The sequence below is a fragment of the Podarcis raffonei genome, chromosome 5 (genome assembly GCF_027172205.1).
Source record: "Podarcis raffonei isolate rPodRaf1 chromosome 5, rPodRaf1.pri, whole genome shotgun sequence".
In the NCBI taxonomy this organism is placed as follows: Eukaryota; Metazoa; Chordata; class Lepidosauria; order Squamata; family Lacertidae; genus Podarcis; species Podarcis raffonei.
In genome coordinates, this window is record NC_070606.1 from 7363487 (window position 1) to 7388271 (window position 24785).

Genomic DNA, 24785 nt, shown 5'->3' on the forward strand with positions numbered 1-24785 from the left:
ATTAGTTGGTTGCTCATGAATAGGATGCTTAAGTTTATATTTGCTGCCCACGAAGTCTGTTAAAGTAATGGGAGAAAAGAGTCAGGATCTCACCCACATGCAAGAAACATTTTCAGTATTTGAGGATTTTGCTAAGAAATAGAATGAAAAAACAATTTAGCCCTCTTCTCCCCTCCTGTGTCAGAATCAGTACACTGAAAAGAAAGGCGCTTAAAAAAAAAAAAAAGTCACTATGTGGTCTTAAATCTTTATTAAGTATCAAATTTTCTCCAATGTAAGTTACATCCCAGTTGTTAAGTCTGAATAAAGAAGACAAACCCTTATATACAAGTTGTTAGACTTTAGCTTAACAAATATAGTACCTTCTGAAAATTAGATTTCTTTTAAACTTTTATAAACAAAGCATAAAAACGAAGATCAGTACTAAATAAAGCATTTTTAAAACAAATATATAACTTTAGAAATGACTTTCAGAATGCTAAAGTGAATAACTGGAGATTCCTTGAATGCTGCTAACGTCCCACTCTGCCTGAGGCTCCTTTAGACCATTTCTCGGTTTCTACGAATAGCACAGCAAAGGATCATGCTGAAAATCATACCGAAGATCTAAAAAAAAAAGACAGACACACAATTGGCAAAGTTTCTCCATGAAGAATACCACGAAGGAGATCAGTGAATTAAATAATTTTGGTTTAGGTTTAAAACTGCAATGGTTCAAAGCCAGCGATGGTTTGGAAAGCAGTTCAGCACCGCTCAAGTTCTGAAGTGCCCTCAATCCTCCCATCTTGCAGGAGAGTAGATCACAACAGCCACTGAGCTTCACAGTGTTTGCTACTGATGGTTTTCTCTCAGCAGGCTTCCCACTGTTGGGCAATTGGACCTGTTGATGGCTTTTACACGTAAGGGCCTTTTCGGTAGTGGCACCCGCCCTGTGGAACGCCCTCCCATCAGATGTCAAAGAGAAAAACAACTATCTGACGTTTAGAAGATCTCTGAAGGCAGCCCTGTTTAGGGAAGATTTTAATGACTGGTGTTTTACAGTGGTACCTCGGGTTAAGTATTTAATTCATTCCGGAGGTCCGTACTTAACCTGAAACTGTTCTTAACCTGAAACACCACTTTAGCTAATGGGGCCTCCCACTGCCGCCGGAGCACGATTTCTGTTCTCATTCTGAAGCAAAGTTCTTAGCGGAGTCTGTAACCTGAAGTGTATGTAACCCGAGGTACCACTGTATTGTATTTTAAATCCTTATTGGAAGCCGGCCAGAGTGGCTGGGGAAACGCAGCCAGATGGGCGGGGTATGAATAATTAAATAGCATTATTATTATTATTATTATTATTATTATTATTATTATTATTATTCAAAGAACGCCATGCTTGGCATTATGCAACATGCAGCTATTATGCCAACCTTATGGAAAATGCTGCCACTTACCATCACCACACCAACACCAATGCCGACTGCTCCAATCACATTCAGCTTTTTGGTGAAGACTTCCTCAATAACCGTTGGGCATGCCTGGAAGAAAAACCAATCCTTCACCTTGTGTACTCTTATACATTAGGGTTACCCGATGTCCCCGGTTCCTGGGGACAGTCCCCGGATTTGCAAATCTGTCCCCGGACAAATTCCGTCCCCGGAATGTCCCCAGATTTGCAAATCTGTCCCCGGGAAACATGGCAGTGGCAGTCTCAGCAGCCTGGTAGTGCAGTTGGCTCTGGCCGGCTTCAGGAGCTGCTCACTGCCATGGCGCCTGCCATTTTTCCTCATCAGAAGTCCCCATTTGATGTGTCTTGTGCGCAACGCATCATATGAGGACTTCTGGTGAGGAAAAATGGCAGGCGCCACGGCAGCAAGCAGCTCCGGAAGCCAGCCAGAGCCAACTGCGCTACCAGACTGGCTGCCACTGCTGAAGGGGAACCAGGGACGTCCGGTGGTACAGATCTCCTGCAGAAGCAAGGGGCCAGCGGGGACTCCCAAGGGAGCAGCGGAGGATCAGGACCAGCTCCCCCACCAGAGCGCAGTGGGGGGGAAGAGTCACATGAGTCAGGACCAGCCTCTCCTCCAGCAGGGAGAGAAGATGAGTCAGGGCTGACCACGCCCCCATCAGAAAGTGGGGAAACGGAGGGGAGGTCAGGTCCAGCTAGCCTCCCCGAAGGAGGGAGCAGTGACACAAGTGTAACGGTCAGAAGGAAAGTGGGAGGCTGCGCGCGCGCGCCAAGTTCAAATGTACAGGCGCGCGGGACAGCAGGAATCCCGGATTGGGAGCCAGGTCCTAAAGCCCGAAGGAGGGAGGGGGAAGAGTCAGGGGACTCAGCGTCAGAAGAGTCTAGGAAGGGTGAGACCCCGACTAGCAGGCGGACCCAGAGAAGGAAGGAACAGAGGAAGAGGTGGAGTAAGGCTAGAATCTTAAGCTGGTGTCAGGGGGGAGGAGATTCAGACGGAGCTTCGGCGGTCTAAGGTTACAGACGTAGCGTTGCACGCTGCGCGTGGGGAAGTGAAACTGAACTTCAATAAAGACTTTTATACTAAAGAACGAAGCAGCGTTGGTCTTGTGTGAGCTGGGACCTCGGGCAGCGCTGACAATTTGTTTCACAGGGTGTGAAAGAAGGGCTTTGCACCTTTATATAATATGCATGTGTGCTTGGGCCCAGGGTCTTTTGCCTCACCATCCCCACTACTGACTCCCTGTTGCTACTCAGCTTCAAAAAAAAAAAGGGGTCCCCGAATTCATTGGGGAAAAAGTCTGGTAACCATATTATACATGCAAGCACCAAAGAGATGGAATTTGCCATATAATGCTGAGATTTAGTAACAAGAGGCATGTCCCTGTCTGCGGCACGACGACATACCTGTAGCTGAATGGTTTCGAGGACACCACTCTGTTTGGGACAGGTGTCTTCAATTGCTGCCTCAATAACCCCTGTGAGGCCACAGCAGTTCAGCTAGAGCAGAGAGAAAAGTTACATTTCAGTTGTGTTTCAAAGTACGGATGAAGCATACAAGTCAACAGCTCTGGGTAAATTATCAGTTTGAAGGACTTTGCCAAAATAAGATCTTTGGAGATTATTCGAAAGCATGCCTACAAACCACTGAAGCCTCCTGTGCAGTAAAACTTCTCTAGAACTCAGTATAGTTATACTCTTGCCCAGATTTGGCCAAAGAACAACTGCATGTAGAATCACATTTCCATGCAAGACGTCAATATGAACGTGCACTGGAAACACCCCAACCCCACCCCATCCGTCCTTATCCCGGTCTCCAGCAGGGACCTGGATGAAGAGACTAGAAGCTACAGGTGGAAAACTGTCTCACAAAGATTGGGAGACCAGAGTGCCTGCGGCAATTGGGCGAGAATTCCCAGAGGAACTTCTCAGAGCACCAGGGCTGATCCGGCCAGCGTCTGGACCCTCAGCTGAGCTTGAAGAATCAGATGCCTGCCATCACACAACAACAGTCCAGCAGTGCTGGGAGCACACCAGGCGGGAGGCTGTGGAACAAAGGAGGAGAAGGGCCTGTCTTCAGGCCAAAGGGGCTGGCCTTTTGTGGTTCTGAAACAGTCTATAGGGGGTGAAACCTGGAGGAGTTAAGGGTAAAGGGACCCCTGACCATTAGGTCCAGTCGTGGCCAACTCTGGGGTTGCGGTGCTCATCTCGCTTAATTGGCCGAGGGAGCTGGCGTACATCTTCTGGGTCATGTGGCCAGCATGACTAAGCTGCTTCTGGCGCACCAGAGCAGCACACGGAAACGCCATTTTACCTTCCCCACCGGAAATAGTAGACCTATTTATCTACTTGCACTTTGACGTGCTTTCGAACTGCTAGGTTGGCAGGAGCAGGGACTGAGCAACGGGAGCTCACCCCGTCACAGGGATTTGAACCGCTGACCTTCTGATCGGCAAGTCCTAGGCTCTGTTGTTTAACCCACAGCGCCACTCGCGTCCCCCTGGAGGAGGTAGTCTGGGGTTAAAGGCATGAAAGGCCTGCCTGCTCCCCAACTTGGTCAGAGCAAGCTGCTCACTTGGAGCTATCCATGGTCCAGCAACCTTTGAACAGCCTTGCACTGGACCGGAACACAACACATCCAGACTACAATGAGCCCAAGTGGTCTAGGTGGGAGCGACTGATGGTCATTCAAAGAAACAAAATGCAAATAGCACCCCTTTCACATTAAAGGTCAAGGACCTCTCGCAGTTAAGTCCAGTCACGAATGACTCTGGGGTTGCAGTGCTCATCTCGCTTTATTGGCCGAGGGAGCCGGCGTACAGCTTCCAGGTCATGTGGCCAGCAGGACTAAACCACTTCTGGCGAACCAGAGCAGCACACGGAAACGCCATTTACCTTCCCGCCGGAGCAGTACCTATTTATCTACTTGCACTTGATGTGCTTTCAAATTGCTAGGTGGGCAGGAGCAGGGACCGAGCAACGGGAGCTCACCCCATCGTGGGGATGCGAACCGCGACCTTCCGATCGGCAAGCCCAAGAGGCTAAGTGGTTTAGACCACAGTGCTACCCGCGTCCCAGATTAAGCTGTTGCAAATTGGGACTCCTGGCTTTCATTCCTAGCACTCACTGGCTCAGTGGAGATGGGAAGTTTTTCAATCTCTTAGGCATGGTTAAGAGATTTGGAAACTCCCCCACCCCACCCCCCAAACTCACAAGCACCTCCTCCCCTCCCCCATTTCAATTCTCCTCCAACTACGGACAGTGTTTGTGACGGATGCAACCTGAGCACCAACCACAGTCGCTTTTAAACACGTTTGGTGAGGATGTTAACATCAACTATAGGTAGCACTTGTCCGGGAGGGGAAAATACAAACAGTCCCATCATGGATAAGTGCTCTGAACCGGTTACAGAAGCAAAGAAAAAAATAGTTGAGCTCTGATCTGACTTACCGCGGCCTGAATGGCTCTCAGCGTTTCTTTGGTGGCAGGTTCCCTTCTTTTGTCATATACTGATTTGTAAAAGTCCTGCACCTCCTTAACAATCTAAAAACACAAACAATATAATAATTCACCCCAATAAAGATGACAGTGGTTACATTAATATTTTTGCTTAAAAAGGAGAAGCTGGAATATGCTGTCTACGACATGACTGCTGAAGTCCTTCAGGCTAATCTATCAAACACTCCTTGCCCTCCCCGCAAACCTAACTTGGCCAGATCTAGGGGCTTAATGTCTACAGAAGTGCAGGAAAGGAGGACAATAGGTGAATAGTACTTGTGTAGCTTTGAATTCTCAATTGGCGTTAAAGCAGAACACTGTGGTTGCATCTAGGTCTAAGTGGTGTGTACCGCATCAATCAGATGTGAGGGGTGGGGAGGCGGCCCCTATTCTACCAAAAAGGAATGCTTGGAATAAGGAAATATAACGTATGCCCTGTGCTATCTTAAAGAGTGACAGGTTTATTATTGGTTGTCAGACTCGATTTGGGGGACAGTTTTGTCTTGGTTCCAGTCCTTTCTGGCCAGGATAGAGCCTGTTGGTGGTGCTAGTGGACTGCTGCTGTATCTCATGGCCTTCTGCTTATGGGATGCCTCAAGTTCTATTCTGTCCCCCTCAGTTAATTATTACTACTACTACACTACTACTATTACTACAACTACAGCCCCCATAGTAAACCACTGGGGAAAATCACATGGAGGTTCCAGTTGCCAAGTACCGAAAATGCTGGTGACCCAAAACTCTACTTCAAGTTTCTATCTGCTAATCCTGAGCAGATATCTGGAGCCAGAATTTTGGATGTATAATTCTGTTATAATTCTAGATGGCATATAAAATCAACTTTAAAAATATGTTTGCCTTACCTTTTCCTTGTTTGAAAATCCCAAGATGGCAGCAGCTACTTCAAGGGCAAAAATCACAAGAAGGAAGGTAAAAAACTAGAGGCGAAGGAGAAGAGAGACATTTTGAGTTAAGGTCGTGGCTGAACAATGGTTTATAAAACCATGAGATGATAATACTTAACAAGTCTATAGATAGGGCTTTAGAATGCTCTGCGTGCTTTGTAAACTTTATCTCCGTTACCATATCACAGTCACCTTCCAAGGCAGGTTAGTAGGCTAAGTGTAGCAGCTCACGTAAGACCACTGAGGACATTGGAGGAGACATCGGAACGAATGGCTTCCTAGCTCACACTTGCGCAGCCCAATCCTTTGCAGCCAGAAGTTCCACTTTGTTCAACAGCATTTACACATGCATGCTCAGGATTATTGTGATAAATGTGTATTTTCCGTTGAAAAATTCTCAGCGCAAAAACAGAGATTTCTTCTCTTACCTAATGAGCATGTTATTGCTAAACACATCTCTGAACCCTAAGTGACGTTTCCCCAATACAGTAAGCCTGTCACTTATGCAGGGGTTACCGTACTTTTCTGTGTATTAGTCGAGGTCCCCCCCCAAAAAAAATAACGTTAAGAAATGGGGAGTGGGTGTCTTATACATGGGCAGTGCATTTTGCTGAGTTGGGATTTGTTGGTCTGTGGTGTCATTGCTGGCTTTGACAAATTCTGGCATCTATTTGCTTTTGCTGCAGTAATAATGTGTGCGTTTTTTTGTTGTTCATCGAGGAAGGAACAACTGCTAGGCGGCTTTTGCTGTGTGTGAGCGGCAGCGCTGCTCTGACGGGTGAGTGATTTTCGGCAATCTCCCCCCTAAAAAAACCCAGCTTAACAGCTCTGGGCAACCTCCCCCCATTTTCTTCAGTTTGAGTCCCCCAAAATAGGGGTCGTCTTATACATGGGGGCGTGTTATACACAGAAAAATATGGTCTGCTCTGGGGGTCGCGCCTAAAGCCAAAATGTCATATCGTCAAAACACATTGGGTTCAATAGCAGGTGGGATTGCCAAAGTCATTACCCCCAGAAACCCTGCCCCATATTTTTGCTTTTTAATGTCAACACACCTAAAGCTGAATGTGCTCACGTTAAATGTGCAATAAATTGCGGGCTTACTGTGTTGCATTCCTCCAAGCACCGTATGTGAGCTCTGTGATCAAATTATAGCCGAGTATCCATTTGCACACCCTGCTTTGCTTGTTGCACTATACGCGTACAGCAACCAATGGAATGGCGTCACTTCTGTTCCCGTATCTGGGAATTCCAAAAAGCAATGCCATGCACTGAGAAGCCTTGAGCCTCACAGACTTGGAGCTGTGCTCCACATGGGTACCTACTGGGAAATTCCATCGGCTGCACCCAAAGCCTTAAATGGCTGTTCTAAATCATAGAACCCCTTAGAAAGGAGGACGAATTAGGGAGTGGAAATACTTCAAAGGCAAATTATATCAAGACTTCCCACATGGAAGGAGATTTTAATCCCCGGCAGCTCCAATTCAAAGGGATCCTCGGGTAGCAAAACTAGGAAAGCCTTCTTGGAGAACTTTTACTGGATGAAGTGGGGAGCACTGGGTTTGAGGTACCCATGGTCTAACCACACAGGGGTCAGCAACCTTTTTCAGCCGTGGGCCAGTCCACCGTCCCTCAGACCATGTGGTGGGCAGGACTATATTTTGGGGAAAGAAATGAACCAATTCCTATGCCCCACAAATAACCCAGAGATGCATTTTAAATAAAAGGACACATTCTACTCATGTAAAAACATGCAGGTTCCCGGACTGTCCGCGGGCCGGATTTTGAAGACGATTGGGCCACATCTGGCCCCCGTGCCTTAGGTTGCCTACCCCTGGCTCTAACGTGAATTGAGTTTCACCACATGTAGCAGGATCCAGTTCTGTGACATAAACATTGCAATCTAACTTGTCTTGGCAACTTTTGCACATGTGCATTCTAGGAGGAGTTTATGTGCATTGTGAAGGAAAGCACCGTATTTTTCGCTCCATAAGACGCACTAGTTTTTGGAGGAGGAAAACCAGAAAAAAAATATTCTGAATCCCAGAAGCAGCGATCCCTCTTACTGTTCTGGCTTCTGGGATAGCTGTGCAGCATGCATTCGCTCCATAAGAAGCACACACATTTCCCCTTACTTTTTAGGAAGGAAAAAGTGAGTGTTATAGAGCAAAACATACAGTACTTCCTTTTGAAAACAGGATCCAGAAAGAATTCAGCAGACATGAAAGCGGTATAGCCTTCTACCTACCATATAAACTAACATACTTACCAAACCAAGCATGCACTGGGACTCCTGTATCGCTCCACAGCATCCCAAGAAACCAACCAGCATTATGAGGGCACCAGCTCCAATTAGAACGTAAACCCCTGCAGGCAGAGGGATTTTTAAAAATTGAAACAGAGAAGATTTATTCTCAACTAAAAAAAAAACCTTCACATTTTCCAAGTTTGAACAACATGAAGGCTACCAGCTACACTGCCACTACTGTTTATGTCTTACATTTATATACCACTTTTTCTTCCAAGAACCTCAAGGTTGTGTACATGGTTACACTAGCGCCATTATTGTTGCTTCTTTAAAAAGAAAACACTACTAGCAGTGTTTCAGAACAAGTCTCTATAATAATGGGTTTTTGGTGGTGAGTGCAAAGGACAGGGGGGAAGGCTATTTTGTCTACTCCCATAATAGAAACCAGTCACTTCTCTTATCACCAGAAAAGGTTTACAACAGTCCTTTTTAAGAGTATTTCCCTCCTGACTAGAGACTCCCTCATGACCCATCAAAGCTTATTTATCAGTTGTGCAAACCTTAATAATCCAGCTTCTGGACTCAGCAAGACCCCAATTGCATCTGCAAATGTTTGCAAGCAGCCAGCACCTTCAACTCCTGCAGTCGGCCAGACAAAATGGCCATTCTCAGCCAATGGCCTTTAGATGACCACTTTACCCATAAAGAAAGATCTTTGCAATATATGTTGTGGAGGGCTGCCCTCAGCACTTCTGCATCACGGTACCTCTGTCCTCCTCCTAAGGAATCCATAAAATCCTCCGATTTTATTATCGGCTTCAGCACTGAACTATCAGTGTGAGAGACGACCTTTCTGCTCGTGCATGACCTTTGGGATAGGCTTTCCGATATCTTCCCACAATGCTTGAGGCCATATGAGAAAGTTACAGCTGGAGAGCCATTAGTGCAATTCAAAGATGACCTATAAGGCAGAGCACGCCATCCACGTCTAGGGAGCATGGCATAAAATCCAGGCTGATTGCAATTCCAAAACACAAGAGGTTTAGCTGATGACATGTATGTAGGAAGAAGAAGAAGAAGAAGAAGAAGAAGAAGAAGAAGAAGAAGAAGAAGTCGCTCAGCAGATCGAAACTTCTGCCAGACAAGGACTAGGAAACCAGTAACACCTTCATGGAGTTTTGATGGAATATATAACCATTAATAACTTTGCCAGTGTGTCAGTGGTCTGGGGACTATCTAAGAAAAAACTGACACTGGTTGGTACATTGGCAGGGGGGGAGGAGCAAGGGAGAAAATCCCACAGACTTCTTTGTCCACAAATCCAATGTTCCTACAGAGGGACTGTCGAAAGAAAGGAAGGACAGCAATTCCCCTTTCTTCAAGGCATAGCAATCTAAGACCAGGATTCCATGCCTGGGATCATCCCCGCCCCAAAGTATTCTAAGGCTGCTTTTCTGGGAAAAACTAAAGATAAAAACAGTACAAAATATAATAATTATTTTACTATATTAATATTAAAGGTCTTTCCCAAGAGTGGCTTGGCTTGCTTTGTGCTAGCATCTCTTAATGTGTATCCTTAGCGGTGATCATGAGATATCAAAGTATCCAATTTTCTGCCAAGTGGTGGCATATCTACACAATTTCAGATTTCCAGCTAGATTAGAAGTGCCATATCCTTTTTTAGGGTGCACACTAGACCCCCGTTTCCATCTGGGAGATATATTTTTGTACATTTTTAGAGACCAAGGAATCTGAGATGGCACATATAAAAAAAATTCACTTTGTCAAGGGCAAGGAAACACCCTAATAATTTTGGTATCTATGTGAACAGGTCATTCCATACCAAGAATCTTTACACATCTTATCACTGGTTTCCTTAGTCACTGTTAATACTTTTAAAAGCAGTGTAGGTATCAGGTGTACTGTTCATACCGTTGAGCAATAATTTTACAACATACCTGTATAGAATGTATTGTTATTCTCCTCCTGATCAAAAATATCTTTTGTTTGTTTATCAAATCGAAGCCATAGTCCAATTGCAAGGACTGCTGTTCCTGCAAGCTATGGAGAAAGGTGTGGGGAACAAAAAAAGAGAACATTTTAATTATGCATTTTACCATTTTAGTTGTATAACAAGTCAATTTTGGACAGTCCTCAGGTATTATTGACTTTTTAAATATCCATATGCGTTAGACTAATTGGTTTTCAAACTTGGGGTCCTTTGGAAGCTGATATCATGAGAAGGGGTTCCCAGAAAGATTGCTTGTTGTGGCTGCAGTGTTCCCCGGGCAGTGTGGAGAGCACTTAGGGTGAAAACACATGGGTCACCAATTAATATAGCCCTGTGCCCACAGGTTTCACAAAAACAGAGAAGAGTGAAACTGCATTTTTATTAAATGGCTGAAACCATCTGCCAAATCATACTGATCCTTGAGCATGCCAATACGTTTACACCTTTCACAATAAACATGTAGTTTATGTAGAAATAAGAGTTTGTAAGAACGTTAAGTAGAATTCTGCTGGGGTAACAGATATAAGATGTAAGAATTGCCTGTTCTGAATCAGAACAAGAGAGGCCCATCTACTACCATCTACTGTTTTCATAAGCTGCCAGCCAAATGCCCTTGGAATCTCTCAAACAGGCCACGATCATTTGCTGCAAGCATCAGTACTTGGTCATTATGGCAGAACAGGAATTCTAGAAATCTTGGGTGGCAAATACAGGATCCCAGGATGGTTCTCTTTTAAAAAAGAGGGTTGGCGGTGAAGAAGAGAGAAGAGAAAAAGCTTGAAGGGGAGCTGCTCATGTATCTTTTGCCTCTCCCCATCCCAAACTCTGAAAAGTTACAGGTTTCTTAAGAGTGTCCTCAAGCTTTCCTAATTCACTGCAAAGTTGTACAATTTGTGTTATGAAGGAGATTATTAAATTCTGGACACAAGACTGCCATTCATTATATTAATAATAACAATAAACAACAACAACAACTCATCTACTACTACTAAATGCTTTTATACTCATTTCTCCCAAATTGGGACTCTAGGAAAGAATGCCAGCACTTTACAGCTTTCTAAGGTGAGCTTTTGAAGATGCACATTCTGCTGTTGTGGAACATCTGGCTGAGCTGGTTGGGCTTCATCGCCACACTGTGATCTGCAAATGCTCTCTAGAACGCACAGTCAGCACAATGTACATTGCAGAAGCTTGGTAGAATTCCTTCTTTTTGAAGGAAGTCACTAATCTTGTCACTTAGAAAGCCCTTAGTTTTCCAGATGGCAGTTTGAAACCCGCAGACCCATCTAGGGTATGGAAGCGCCAGTGCCAGATCACAGAAGATCCAATTCAAGGACACACTGTTTCATCTCTGAAAGCACAATTATTATTGGGTACAAGGTGTTCCCTGGAGAAGACCATTAAACCACTGCATAAATGGTTTTAAGAGAAGAATTTACAATAACATGTCCTTGCAACATTTCAGAAATTTATCTTTTTATATATAAAAAATTTCAATTTACAAATGTGTGTTAATCCATTTTAAAGTCTCAGATATATAAAATAGATGTTCATAAATGTACCAAGCAAACACATACAAATATGTGGTATCTCTGAAGAAGTGTGCATGCACATGTAAGCTTATACCAAGAACAAACTTAGTTGGTCTCTAAGGTGCTACTGGACAATTTATTCTTTTCGACATACAAATATGTAAACCACATGTCTGAAACCTACAGAAAAGTCCTGAAACCATTTTCTCTCTTCCAAATTGACCTCAAATATTTCTCTGCCTCCCCATTGTCTCTTTGCTCACAAATCCTGTCTCAAGGGCACATTTAAGATGTGAATAGGGTGAGCCTGTGACCTGGATTCAGAAGTTGTGTAGTTATCATAACAAAAGAGTGGCCAGGATGCCCAGGTAATCCAATCAGGTAACCTGTCAGACAGGATAAAAACAAGGCACTCAGGTTTCTGTTGTAGTCCACCCCTTCTCTGATGTATTAAGGGGGCGGTCTTGGGCTACACCCCTTCTGTGCTGTAGGTATGATGTATCTGGGGTGGGCAATTTCAAAGTCTATATAAGGGCTTGCACACCTTTGTCCAGGGTCTCTCCCCCCCTCCTGTGTGTGTGAGGGGGGAATAACCCTGTAGCAACAGCTTTAATAAAGATCAGGCTTACTAGCTGCTTTGCTTCTCAATATTCTCTGGTTGGCCTCTGTTATTTTCTCCTACCAATGGAGAACCTACAAAAGGACCTCTATATGGGCTCTTGGGTACCCCAGAAGGGAAAAGGAGCAGTTTTTTCTCATAACACCTCCAAATTTAGGAACACAGGGAACTACTTTATGCAAGAGACCATTGATACATCTAGCTCATTACTGTGGAGGAGAAATGCAAGTACAAAGCAATTGAAAGTGAAAGAAAGAGAAATGCGTTTATGAGAAATGGTGGATCCTGCAACTCTGGGCTGGGTGGAATGTAAGGTCTGCATAAACTGAACGCAACAGGCATCCTTCACCAGACCACGTAGGCTCTGGTAGTTTATCTCAAGACGTGATTATCTCCTAGGGGCAAACACACAAACAAGAGGGAGGAAGACCAGATGATCTTGTTTCGTGAGTGGAAAATTCCTACTATTCCCATGGGTATCTCTTTGGGTTATGCCACATTTAGTAGAAATAGGAGTGTGTTTTAGCTGCTGGGTGTCCCATTTGCCTCATTCACATGGTGAGAGCAAGTTGGGAAGCACTGCAAAGTTCTCACAAATGTGTCATTTTACTGACAACGGTTTCTGGAGTTCCATCGGCCACTGCAAACATCCTAGGTTGGGGGCTTGAATCCTGACACTTCCGTAATAGTGACCTGCTACACGTAAAGCAGATTTATACCTGAGCCACAGCCCTTCCCTTTGCAATGGCTTGCTAGACGAGACAGGAAGCATCACAAATCCAACAAGAAGGTGAAAATGTAACATTTGATATCTCCTCAAACGCTAGTCTTTTCCCAATGGAGGCAGTTAACCCTAGAAAAACCTGTACAGTGGTACCTTGGTTTACAATCATAATCTGTTCCGGAGGTTAATTTGTAAACCAAAACAGGTTGTAACCCAAGACGCGCTTTCACCAATGGGGCCTCCAAAAAAAATTTGCTCATAATCCAAAAAAAGGGGTCGTAATCAAAAAAAAAGGTTGCAAACCGGGACACGCACTTCCGGGTTTGACGTGTTTGTAATCCAAAACGTATGCAGACCAAGGAACCACTGTACAATGAACGGAAGGCTGTACCCTAGCATACAGAGAAGGTGTCAGATTCAATCCAGTGTTTGAAATTTGCCAGGCGCATTTTGCACCTGGCTACCAAGTGAAGTTGCCTGGGCACCAGGATGGTGCCTGACATCTACACCATCTCAAGATGCAAGCCTGGGGATCCTTTAATCTCAACTGTTTTCACACGCTAGCAACACATCCTGTAGAATTCTGTTATATTTTATCTGCACAATCAGAATATTTCAGGAACCAAAAAGTCGTACAGTAGTACCTCATTTTGCGACCGGGATCCCTTCTAGAGTCCCGGTCGCTGGCTGAAAAGGATGCTGGACAAAGCACCACGTCTGCACGTGCACACAGAGAGGTTTACACTTCTGCATATATGTGATTTAGTGCTTCTGCGCATGCGCGAGCGGCGAATCTGGAAGTAACCTGTTCTGGTACTTCCGGGTTTGCCACAGACGTTCGATGGAACAGGTGCTCGATGAGGCGGATGCTAGATGAGGTACCACTGTATTGAAAAATATGACTTTCATCTATTTCTTTTATCTCGTATTTAGTTGCATTATGATCCGAAAGTATCTTTGGTTAAATTTCAATTTTTATAACTCTAGGTACTAATTTGCTGGATGTCCAAACATAGTCTATTCTTGCATCTGATTGATTTGGTTCTGTAAAATGAGTAAATTGTTTTTCTAATATGACTTGCAAGCCATCTGCCCCTCTAATGGACACGGCAACCCTGGTTTAAGGAGGCATTTGACATCTAGCTTATATATCTGAGTTTCTAACATTGACTCAATCCCTGGCATTACCAGTTCAAGAGGGATATCAGTAGCAGGGCTGGAAAAGGCCTGTGCCTGAGATTTTGGTGAACCACTGAAAACTGGAACAGATGGCGTAAGCCTTGACAGACCAATGGTTGAACTTAAGATATTGCTAGAGGGGAGAGACTGATGGAACATCAAGGGCAAACCTTTTCCACCTGCCTCACATCACCCCTTGCCTCAGAACTTTCTAAGGAGCAGCTGTCACCTAAGTAGCTATTCTTGTTCTCTCCAGCATTTGTTGTGAGGTACTACACTTTGCCTTTTTTTTTTTTTTTTTTTGAGGAACATGGCTGCATTGGGTTTTAAATATTTCTGAAATGTTTAAGATTTTGTTACCTTAATTTTTTGTATTTTTTATTTTGTGGGGGTTTTTTTGTGAACAGCCTTGCGGGGCTCTCCTCCTTTTTTGGCCGCAAGGTATCTTATAAATAAACAGTAACGTAACATACTGGATGAGAGTTATCCAGCGCTGTATCGTGGTCAAATATCACATGTTACGGTTCCATGTGTGAGCTGACCCAGAGAAGGCAGTGGTTGAATAGCCAGCAGCCTGTGAGGCAGGTCTAACAAAAGCAACGCAACACACAAACAGAGTCAATCCTTTCATTCTGTCAAGGTTTCTTTTGTAGCTTGGAAACACCTCTGATGTGGTTCTCACTGAACATTCAAGAGTCACTGCAATATTCTTACACAAGTTATCCGCTGTGAACAGTGCTATTTGTTTCTCATATTTGAAGTCTTATGTGCATCCTCTGCACTTGTCAGCCTTCATGAAAAGAAGAAGGGTATCAAAAATGCACCAACGTCCTGATATGGAGGTGGTGATTAGCAGCTCTTAAAGGAGATCTCAGCAGCTACATTGAGAGAAGTTTCAAACACTGCCAGTGTAACAAACTTTACAAGTTTTTCCTTCCCTCTTCTGGTTGTTTGGGAATGCATAGCTCCCTTCTCCTCCACAGTTGCTAGGATAAGTGGATGGCTCTATCAGACCAACACAAAGAGAAGCTGCAAGGTATCAAGTAGCTCGATGGCCACATTCCAGTCTAGCATCCTCATGCTCCTGAGAGCTACCCAATCATCTGGGCACAGGGCCACAAGGAGGAGGAAACTGGAATCATCTGCTTCCATTTGCAACCACTGAATGAATGTCATTTCATTCAAACTCAGCACAAAACTGAGGTTAGTTCAAAACAAACGCTATAAGCCCCCGTGTTAACATCTGAACCAGGTCAGTGTGCTGTGGCATGAAGTTTTCATTGACAACACTTTACTGTACAGTGGTACCTCAGGTTACATACGCTTCAGGTTACAGACTCCGCTAACCCAGAAATAGTGCTTCAGGTTAAGAACTTTGCTTCAGGATGAGAACAGAAATTGTGCTCCGGCGGCAGCAGGAGGCCCCATTAGCTAAAGTGATGCTTCAGGTTAAGAACAGTTTCAGGTTAAGAACGGACCTCCGGAACGAATTAAGTACTTAACCCGAGGTACCACTGTATTATGAACACTTCTTAAGAAGTGATCCACAGCTATCTTGGGCGGGTAAGGTTCCTGGTGCGTTTAACCACAACTTGGCAATTAGGAAAGCAGGATAACATCTTCCCTGTAGACAACACCCTCTCTTCTGAAGCACACACTTCTCCTACTGCTTCTGGCTACAACTAACCTGGTGTAGACAATGATATATCACAAAGAATTACTGCATTTCTGAAGAACTGTGGACTGCCTTGCTTGCTTTTGAAGTTACCATATTTTTTGCTCTATAGGATGCACCAGACCACAAGACGCACCTAGTTTTTGGAGGAGGATAACAAGGAAAAAAATATTCTGAATCTCAGAAGCCAGAACAGCAAGAGGGATCACTGCGCAGCAAAAGCAGCAGCTGATATTATCTACGCAAGTCTTGAATAAAAGCAACCCAAGAACAGCAGCTCTGCCTGCCTGCCACCCCTAACCCTTAACTCGCACCCACAGTGCAAGTCTAAGCAGGGAAAGAATTGGTTTCTGGCACAGTATGAGAAAAGCTGGCCATGCCAAAGGATAGATGGTGCAATTTATGTTCAGAGGGTGGAAATAACCTTTTCAGTCACAAAGGAGAGAAAAACCACGTGGTGCCACAGAATTCCTAGGAATGGGCCGGGACTGGATTAGAGTTATGCTAGGATATCCGGGCACACAGTAATTTGATGATTGTGTATTGATTTCATAGTTGTAAACTATTTAGGAGCCATTTTGGCATATACCTATAAAATAAATAGATGGTGATGGCACCTAGAGCTTTTTGAAATACCATATTTTTCGCTCTATAAGACGCACCAGGCCACAAGACACACCTAGTTTTTGGAGGAGGAAAACAAGAAAAAAAAATATTCTGAATCTCAGAAGCCAGAATAGCAAGAGGGATCGCTGTGCAGTGAAAGCAGCAATCCCTCTTGTTGTTCTGGCTTCTGGGATAGCTACGCAGCCTGCATGCGCTCCATAAGACACACACACATTTCCCCTTACTTTTTAGGAGGGAAAAAGTGAGTCTTATAGAGCAAAAAATATGGTATATATTTCAGCCCTGTGCTGCCCAAAAGATGTACCGTATTTTTCGTCCCATAGGACGCTCTGTCCCATAAGACGCACCTAGTTTTTTGGGGGGGAAATAAAGGAAATTTTTTTTCCTTTATCTACCCCCCAAAACCAGGTCGGGGAACAGCGGGATGGTGGCGCTCCGCCTCCCCGCTGTCCCCCGAGAATGTGTGGCTGGCCGATGTCTGCCCGAAGCACGGGGCGCTCTGCTTCAGGGCGCCCCGTGCGCCGGACAGCAGGCTGCTATCCACAGCGTAGGGAGCCCTGCAGGAACTCCCACAGGGCTCCCCACGCTGCGGATGTCTGCCCGGCGCGCGGGGCGCTCTGCTTCAGGGTGCCCCGCGCGCCAGACAGCAGGCTGCTATCCGCAGCCTAGGGAGCCCTGCGGGAACTCCCGCGGGCTCCCCAGGCTTGCAGATAGCTTCCTGAAGCCTGGAGAGCGAGAGGGGTCGGTGCGCACCGACCCCTCTCGCTCTCCAAGCTTCAGCGAAAGCCTGTATTCGCCCCATAGGACGCACACAGATTTCCCCTTCATTTTTGGAGGGGAAAAAGTGCATCCTATAGGGCGAAAAATACGGTATATTTTTCAAATCCTAGTGCAGGGAAGATTCCTCCATAGCCAGTGGATAAGGTCCTAAGTAAAAGGCAACTGCCAGCTTCCAGTTAAAGCTGAGAAAGAGAAATGAGGGCAAAATAATCAGAGAGGGATCTGAGTGCAAATGTCAATATAGCTCAAGACATCCTATAAATGAAGTTGGGGGGGGGACAGAAGAAGAGTTACGCAACAGCTTCCAAGACCCTAGCACTGCACTTAAATAGGGCAAGTGGTATTTTCCCTTAACAATAAAAACTCAGCTCCAGATTGGTCTCCTTGTGTAATTTTGCCCTAAATAGCCAAACATTGCTAGAGGTTAATTAGGCAATTTCCAGAAACTTGGGTAATATTCTTTCTGTGGATGCACCACTAAGCAACTTTTACAGCTAAATGATGTTTGATGAATTTCCCTGTTAATCACTGACACCTATTTGCCTTTCCAATATGTAAAATGCCTCTTTGTAAAAGGGAGCCTTTTTCTAGACAGAATCACCCTTCAGGCTTAACCGGGACATCCCTTGTCACTGCTGAACAAACATGGACACTAAGGCATCGGGGAAGATTTCCTCTAACGTGTAATTTAATCCAGAGAATAAACACTGCAGGATAGGCTACTGCAAAATGCAAACAGCAGTCTGAGAATCACTTTGAGGCCTCGTGGAGGCGGGATGTTGCTCAGGCAACAATCTTTGGCATAAATGCCCCCATTCAGACAAATATAGAAAAAATGTCCCTGTTTTCATCAGAGACATGTTAGAGGGCATGCAGTTTTCCATGCAAGTTCTAACCTTGGACATAACTTCACTTGGTGTTTGGAAAACTTGCACAGGATTGTGTTGTACGCATAATTTGGCGAAAATAAGGACAATATATTTTCATCACATTTTGTATTAAACCGTGTAAATATATGGGATATAAACAACTTTGCTGATCTGCAAGCACTTTCATAATTGATAAATTTCAATTTCCCACACCCAGCTCAGAGGAGACTTAGTTTCTCAATCCATTTCAATTGGGTTTTTGTACAGAAACTGCCCTGATCACCCTGTGGTAGTAGATGGAGAGTAGGAGCGTGTTGGTTCTCCTAGACCAGTGGTTTCCAAACTTTTTTCAAAGAGGGCCAGATTTGATGAAGTGAAGGGCCGTGAGGGCCGACCAAAGGGCCAAACTTTTTTTTAGGATTGAAGTTCTTGAGCTTGAGGGCTGAAGTTGTTGAGTTTTTTTTAAGGATTTTACCCCAGGAAATAAACTGCCACAGGGGCTGGATTAAACTGACCAATGGGCCCGAAACAAACTTTGGACATGCCTGTCCTAGACCTTTCAGGGCTTTCCACACCACTGATCATAGTACCCTTCTAGATTTTGATCATTGGGATTTAAAGGCACCGCTTTTATGGTAGTTGCCTTCTGACTGGTGCTCCAGGACAACTCTCCCATTCCTTAGTACAGGGTAGGGTTTAATCTTGCTACCTATGTTTTTTGACATATACTGTATATATGGAACTGATCGAGATGCAATAAATATGTGGACATCAACTTCATTTCTATTTCTCATCTAATTTAGGTAAGTGGTAGTGACAAATGGGAGCTGAAGCACGCTAATAGACTGGATGAGAGCCAACACACTGAGGCTTAATCCTGCTAATACAGAGATGCTGTTGGTGGGTGTTTCATCCTGTTTTGAATGAGGTTGTATTCCCTGGGTTAACAAGCCTTGGGGTGCTCCTTGAACAATCTGAAGATGCCATTTACCACCTTTGGCTGGTTCACATGCTATGTCCGGATGTGGACAGAGATGGTAGTCTATTTTGCACTGGACCACAGGCTATTGTTATCGTATAGGCATGGAAACAATTCACTGTCTTGATCGAAGCGTTCCTGTGAAATCCATAATAACCAGTTCATACATCTACTTCCTGAATACATGCACCTCAGTATCTCCCATCTTTTGTCACAGAATCTCCCACTATCTCCCATCTTTTGTCTAAGGCTAGAGGCTACAGCAGGGACGTGGGTGGCGCTGTGGTCTAAACCACTGAGCCTAGGGCTTGCCGATCAGAAGGTTGGTGGTTCGAATCCCGTTGTGAGCTCCCGGTGTTTGGTCCCTGCTTCTGCCCACCCAGCAGTATGAAAGCACGTCAAAGTGCAAGTAGATAAATAGGTACCGCTCTGGCGGGAGGGTAAACGGCATTTCCGTGCGCTGCTCTGGTTCGCCAGAAGTGGCTTAGTCATGCTGGCCACATGACGCAGAAGCTGTCTGCTGACAAACGCTGGCTCCCTCGGCCTGTAAAGCGAGATGAGCACCGCAACCCCAGAGTCGTCCACGACTGGACCTAACAGTCAGGGGGTACCTTTACCTTTTTTAGAAGTTACAGAAAGGTAGCCGTGTTGGTCTGCCATAGTCAAAAAAAATTTTTTCCTTCCAGTAGCACCTTAAAGACCAACTAAGTTAGTTCTTGCTATGAGCTTTCGTGTGCATGCACACTTCTTCAGATACACTATGAAGAAGTGTGCATGCACACGAAAGCTCATACCAAGAACTAACTTAGTTGGTCTTTAAGGTGCCACTGGAAGGAAAAAAATCTTTTTTAGAAGCTACATCAGGCTTCTAAAAGCCTGCATCAGGCTTCTACATCAGCCTCAGCCCCCAGATGCTTTTGGCCTACAACTCCCATGATCCCCAGCTAGCAAGACCAGTGGTCAGGGATGATGGGAATTGTAGTCTCAAAAACATCTGGAGGGCCGAGGTTGAGGAAGCCTGGGCTACAGAGCCAAGCCTCTTAGGGTCCAAGCTTTATAGAAACAGACAGACTGCGGACATATTCATGACTATTCTATACAGGATCTACACTTCTCAAGAGGTCCAGGGTCTACTGTATGGCATTCTCTTGGTGAAGTAGAGATTATAGTTTAAAACAAATCACATCCATATCCTACAAGCGAGCATTTCCTCATTTCTTGAGGCAGCTGTCCTCTGTGCAAGAGAAGAGGAAGACATGACCTCAGAGCCATTTCTTTCCACATAGACAGTAAACAGGGATGTTTGTGACAGCAGACTGACCACCCGCCTATGTCCCATGTGCAGATTATGCTTTGCTTATGTGCGTTCACTGTGACACAACCACAACAGGTTTCAACATGGAAGAACCACGCAAAGCCGCCTTTCTGTAGCAGCCAGTTTTGCTGAATCACAAGGGCCCAGGCTTAAATCAACCGGGACTTCTGTGCGTGCATCGTGCCCCAGCATGTTCAATGCAGTTTGCAGTACATACTCAGTAATCCTTTACAAACAGCCTTATTGGAGATGTATTGTGCGTGTACTGGAGATAAATATTTGGAATGAATGGCTACTCAAGAAAATCTGCATTTAAAGGTTTTTACGTTGCTGTACTCCACCCTGATGGGGTGAGAGCAAAACAGAAATACTGTACAAATATAATTAAGAGATTAGGGGGTGAAATGAAGTGGTAAGCCTCACTTCAGATTTGTCATAGCTCATCTGTCATAAATGTATAATGTACTATTAAGTTAAAATGTGAGCTGCAAGTAGAAGTACTGGTGAAATTATCAGAACCTTTAACTAATGGAGCACCTGAAACCTCTGAAATGCTGTATTTGTGTGTGTGTTTTAATGTTATATTGAATTTTGCATTTATGGTACTACAGTGGTACCTCTGGATGCGAACGGGATCCGCTCCGGAGCCCTGTTCACATCCTGAAGCGAATGCAACCCGCGTCCGCGCATCGCTGCTTCTGCGCATGACGTCATTTTGAGCATCTGCGCATGTGGTGAAACCGAGAAGTAACACACTCTGTTACTTCCGGTCGCCGTGGAGCGCAACCTGAAAATGTTTAAGCTGAAGCTACTTCAACCCGAGGTATGACTGTAATAAAAATAATTCATCAAAAAAGGGGTAAAGATTGCAAGATGTAGTAGGTGGGAAACTTGCTGGGAGACAGAGAAGAGACACTTATGAAACCCAAGAGTGCAAGAAAATGACAATTTGGTTAGGATTCTGACAATTACACTACTTTAAGAATAAGAGTGCCTCAAAGTATGGCATTTCTGTTCATTCTGAATCAAATTATTCATCCTATCTTTCTGAAGCTTAGCATGGATATCTACCTCTTGTTGAATCAAACTTCAGTAAAGTTGGTTGTTGTTTTTTTAAAAAAATGGCTGCCTTATAGTACTTTTAACATTTTTGCACTGAAGCACTGCTTTCCCACACTTGTGAAATGTTTAAATGTCTCTTCCCACTTTTATATCCCACTTTTCTTCCAAGGGGCTAAAAGGAGTTGTACGGTCATACCTTGGGTTGCGAATGTGATCCGTGTGGGAGGCACGTTCGTAACCCGCAGCATTTGCAGCCTGAAGTGCTGCGTCTGCGCATGATGCGATTCGGTGCTTCTGCGCATGACGTCATTTTGTGCTTCTGCACATGTGCGAGCTCCAAAACCCGGAAGTAACCCATTCTAGTACTTCCGGGTTTGGCGCGGTCCGCAACCCAAAAATGCACAACCCGCAGCGTTCATAACCCGAGGTTATGTATGTGTACATGGTTCTTCCCCCTCAGGAATTTATTGTCACAACAACCCCATGAGGTGCATTAGGTTGAGGGTATGTGATCAACCTGAGGTCACCCAGTGCGCTTTATGGCCAAGTGGATTCAATGAATCCTGACCTCCCAGGTTTTACTCAAACAACCTAACCACTACACCACACTGCCAAACAGGGCTAGATTTAGGTTTGATGAGGCCCTAAGCTACTGAAGGTAACAGGACCCTTTTTATGTCCAGCTGTCCTTTGTCAACAACAAATTGTCGCTTTTGTGTGTGTTGAGTTTATGCTGTATGGTAATTTATGGACCTAGTAGGTATCTAAAGCCATTTGCACATTACAAACACAGCCAGCAAAGAAGTGTAAAGTTAATGATGACGCTGTGTAATATGAGGTAATGCATGTTCTTTGTACTTTTGCCCATTTACTGTCATTATTTCCCCCGATTTGAATTATAAAATGGGGATTTTCTTGAGTCACAATGAGAGTACCCCTAAACATTTTTTAAGGGGGGGGAAAGCACTGGATATACTTACACAGTACATAAAATTTACACAGCATACTTTTTGGGGTTTCCTTACAACACATAGCTCAAAAAATGATAAACCAGGTAGCAATAAATTTTGGTGCACCTGAACACTGGGTGCCAGCACTGCGGCAGAAAGCATGGGTGCACAAAGGCCCAGTTCTAAGCCAGCACATCACGTGAGGCGAGAAATGTGTTTACTGTGCCATGACTCCTCACAGTTTCCTTGCTTTTTTGGTGTCTAAACTCTTCAATTAAAGTGAAGGGTGTTTCCCCCACCCAATTAAAAAGTACCTTAGAATATATCCTATGTTGTTTGGGGAAGGCAGCGGGGGCTGGATTGAGAAAGGATATGTATTTATGCATGCAGGCAAGTGGAGATTTCGCTAACTTCACTTTAAAACAAGCCACCTCCTTGAGCTTTTGCACCTTCAAAGCCAAGTCCCTCCCTCCCCCCCTTCCTGTGCAACCAAGACATTTCACAGCTTCAGGGGAGGGACTGCTGGGAAGCAGCTTTCGCAGCAAAAAAAGGAAGCCACCCGGCTACCTCTTTAAGCTGTGCTGGAATGTCTGGTTTTACGGCACCATCACTTTTCACAGACAAGAACCGAGTAAGAGCCACTTCTTCCTGGGGTTCCTCGGTAGCTTATCAGAAATGCCTCCGTCAGCAACAGCAGGCAAGATTCCACAAAACACACCTTGTGCGCCACTTTCTTCCATCATGTGTGCATGTGTGTGTACTGGATATGACATTTTAATGTATTTTTAATCTTTTGTTGTAAGCTGCCCAGAGTGACTGGGGAAACCCAGCCAAATGGGCGGGGCACAAATAAATAATAATAATAATAATAATAATAATAATAATAATAATAATAATTAGTCATAGGATTGCTCTGTTTGGAAACAGGCCCCAAGAAAGAGCTCCGCCTGGTCCTGTCATTGTTATCTTTAGATGGGCAGCAAAAACTTATTTCAATGAACTTCCGCAGGTTGCTTTCTTGAAACTGGTTTTATGTTCCAACTGCTTTTTAAGATGCTTGCTGTCTTTCAGCGCTCTTTCTTTCTTACCGTGTGCTTTCTTTTTGACTTCAGCTGCGTTAGAAAACTTCATACTAAAGCGAAGCATTAAGCATCAAAGGACAATCTGAACTATGCAAACACAAGCCTGTCCACTCCCTAGCAACAACAAAATGCCGAACAAGGAGAAATGAAATTTCTCTCCCTACTTCAATCAACTACTCGCCACACACACACAGAACCGACAACAGCAGACAAGCCAATTTGAAACTGGTCAAGCATGTTTGAAGCAGGGCCGTCTTAAGGTTACCTGGTGCTGTGGTGCAAAGCTCCCTCCGGCGCCCCCCTTTCCCAGAGTTTTTTAGGGAGGACGGCGCTGGAAGAGGCGGGCAGTGGCTGGAGGGTGGCTACTCTGGTGGGGAAGAAGTGAAGGCTGGACACGGCGCCTCCCGGCTCAGCTGGCCGCTTTGTGCCGCGGTGGCCGCGGCAGACAGAGGCTCCAGGCGCGGCACTGCTTTAGAGCGTCATGGTGGAGGTTGGGAAAGGGCGGCAAGCTGATGCTGGGAGGTGCCACATTCAGCCTCCGCCTCTTCCTGGCGCCCTCCAGAACTTGGCGCCCTGGCGCCACTAGCCTCTATGGATAAGACGGCCCTGGTTTGAAGTGCTCCATAACAGCTTCTCTGCCACAGAGACTTCGCTTCAGCTGCTTACTGTGAGATGCAGGTGCACAGCTTGGATACTGCATGGCTAGAACACGCCAACAGCAAATTATACAAAGTATCCAAGAGTCAAGAGTGCACATTCACCCACATACCTAGCCCCACATCCAATATCTGAGCTCTGCGCTGAGCGGACTCAGATTTTGTTATTGGGCTTCTTTTACAAAAATAAAATACAATTAGGGCCCCTTTAAGACGGTGTTTTTTTCAGAGCGCTTTGAAGATTCTGCCACAAGTTCTTGACAGTGTAACAGTGGATTATCATTCTGCTTCCTTAGATGTTCTGTGATGTTTGCTCAATGCGACTACAGTGGTACCTCGGGTTAAGTACTTAATTTGTTCTGGAGGTCCTGAAACTGTTCTTAACCTGAAGCACCACTTTAGCTAATGGGGCCTCCCGCTGCCGCCACACCACCGGAGCACAATTTCTGTTCTCATCCTGAAGCAAAGTTCTTAACCCAAGGTATTATTTCTGGGTTAGCGGAGTCTGTAACCTGAAGCATATGTAACCTGAAGCGTATGTAACCCAAGGTACCACTGTACATTGCTGCTATCAGAAGGGGCTATAGCGTCACTAAAGCAGGACAACAAAACCCAACTGAGAACATT

General features: G+C 44.9%; 1 protein-coding gene across 1 annotated transcript in view; it reads right to left on the reverse strand.

Annotated features, from left to right (window-relative positions):
• Nucleotides 1-235: 235 nt before the first annotated feature.
• Nucleotides 236-24785, reverse strand: part of CD9 (CD9 molecule) — a 28079-nt gene continuing 3529 nt past the window's right edge. Inside the window, exons 2-8 of the mRNA XM_053387703.1 lie at nt 10057-10159; nt 8120-8217; nt 5809-5883; nt 4898-4990; nt 2855-2947; nt 1437-1520; nt 236-606 (exon numbers count right to left, since the gene is read on the reverse strand). Coding sequence (XP_053243678.1) covers nt 541-606; nt 1437-1520; nt 2855-2947; nt 4898-4990; nt 5809-5883; nt 8120-8217; nt 10057-10159 — 612 coding nt within the window. The 3' untranslated portion in view covers nt 236-540. The remainder of the gene's footprint in view (nt 607-1436; nt 1521-2854; nt 2948-4897; nt 4991-5808; nt 5884-8119; nt 8218-10056; nt 10160-24785) is intronic.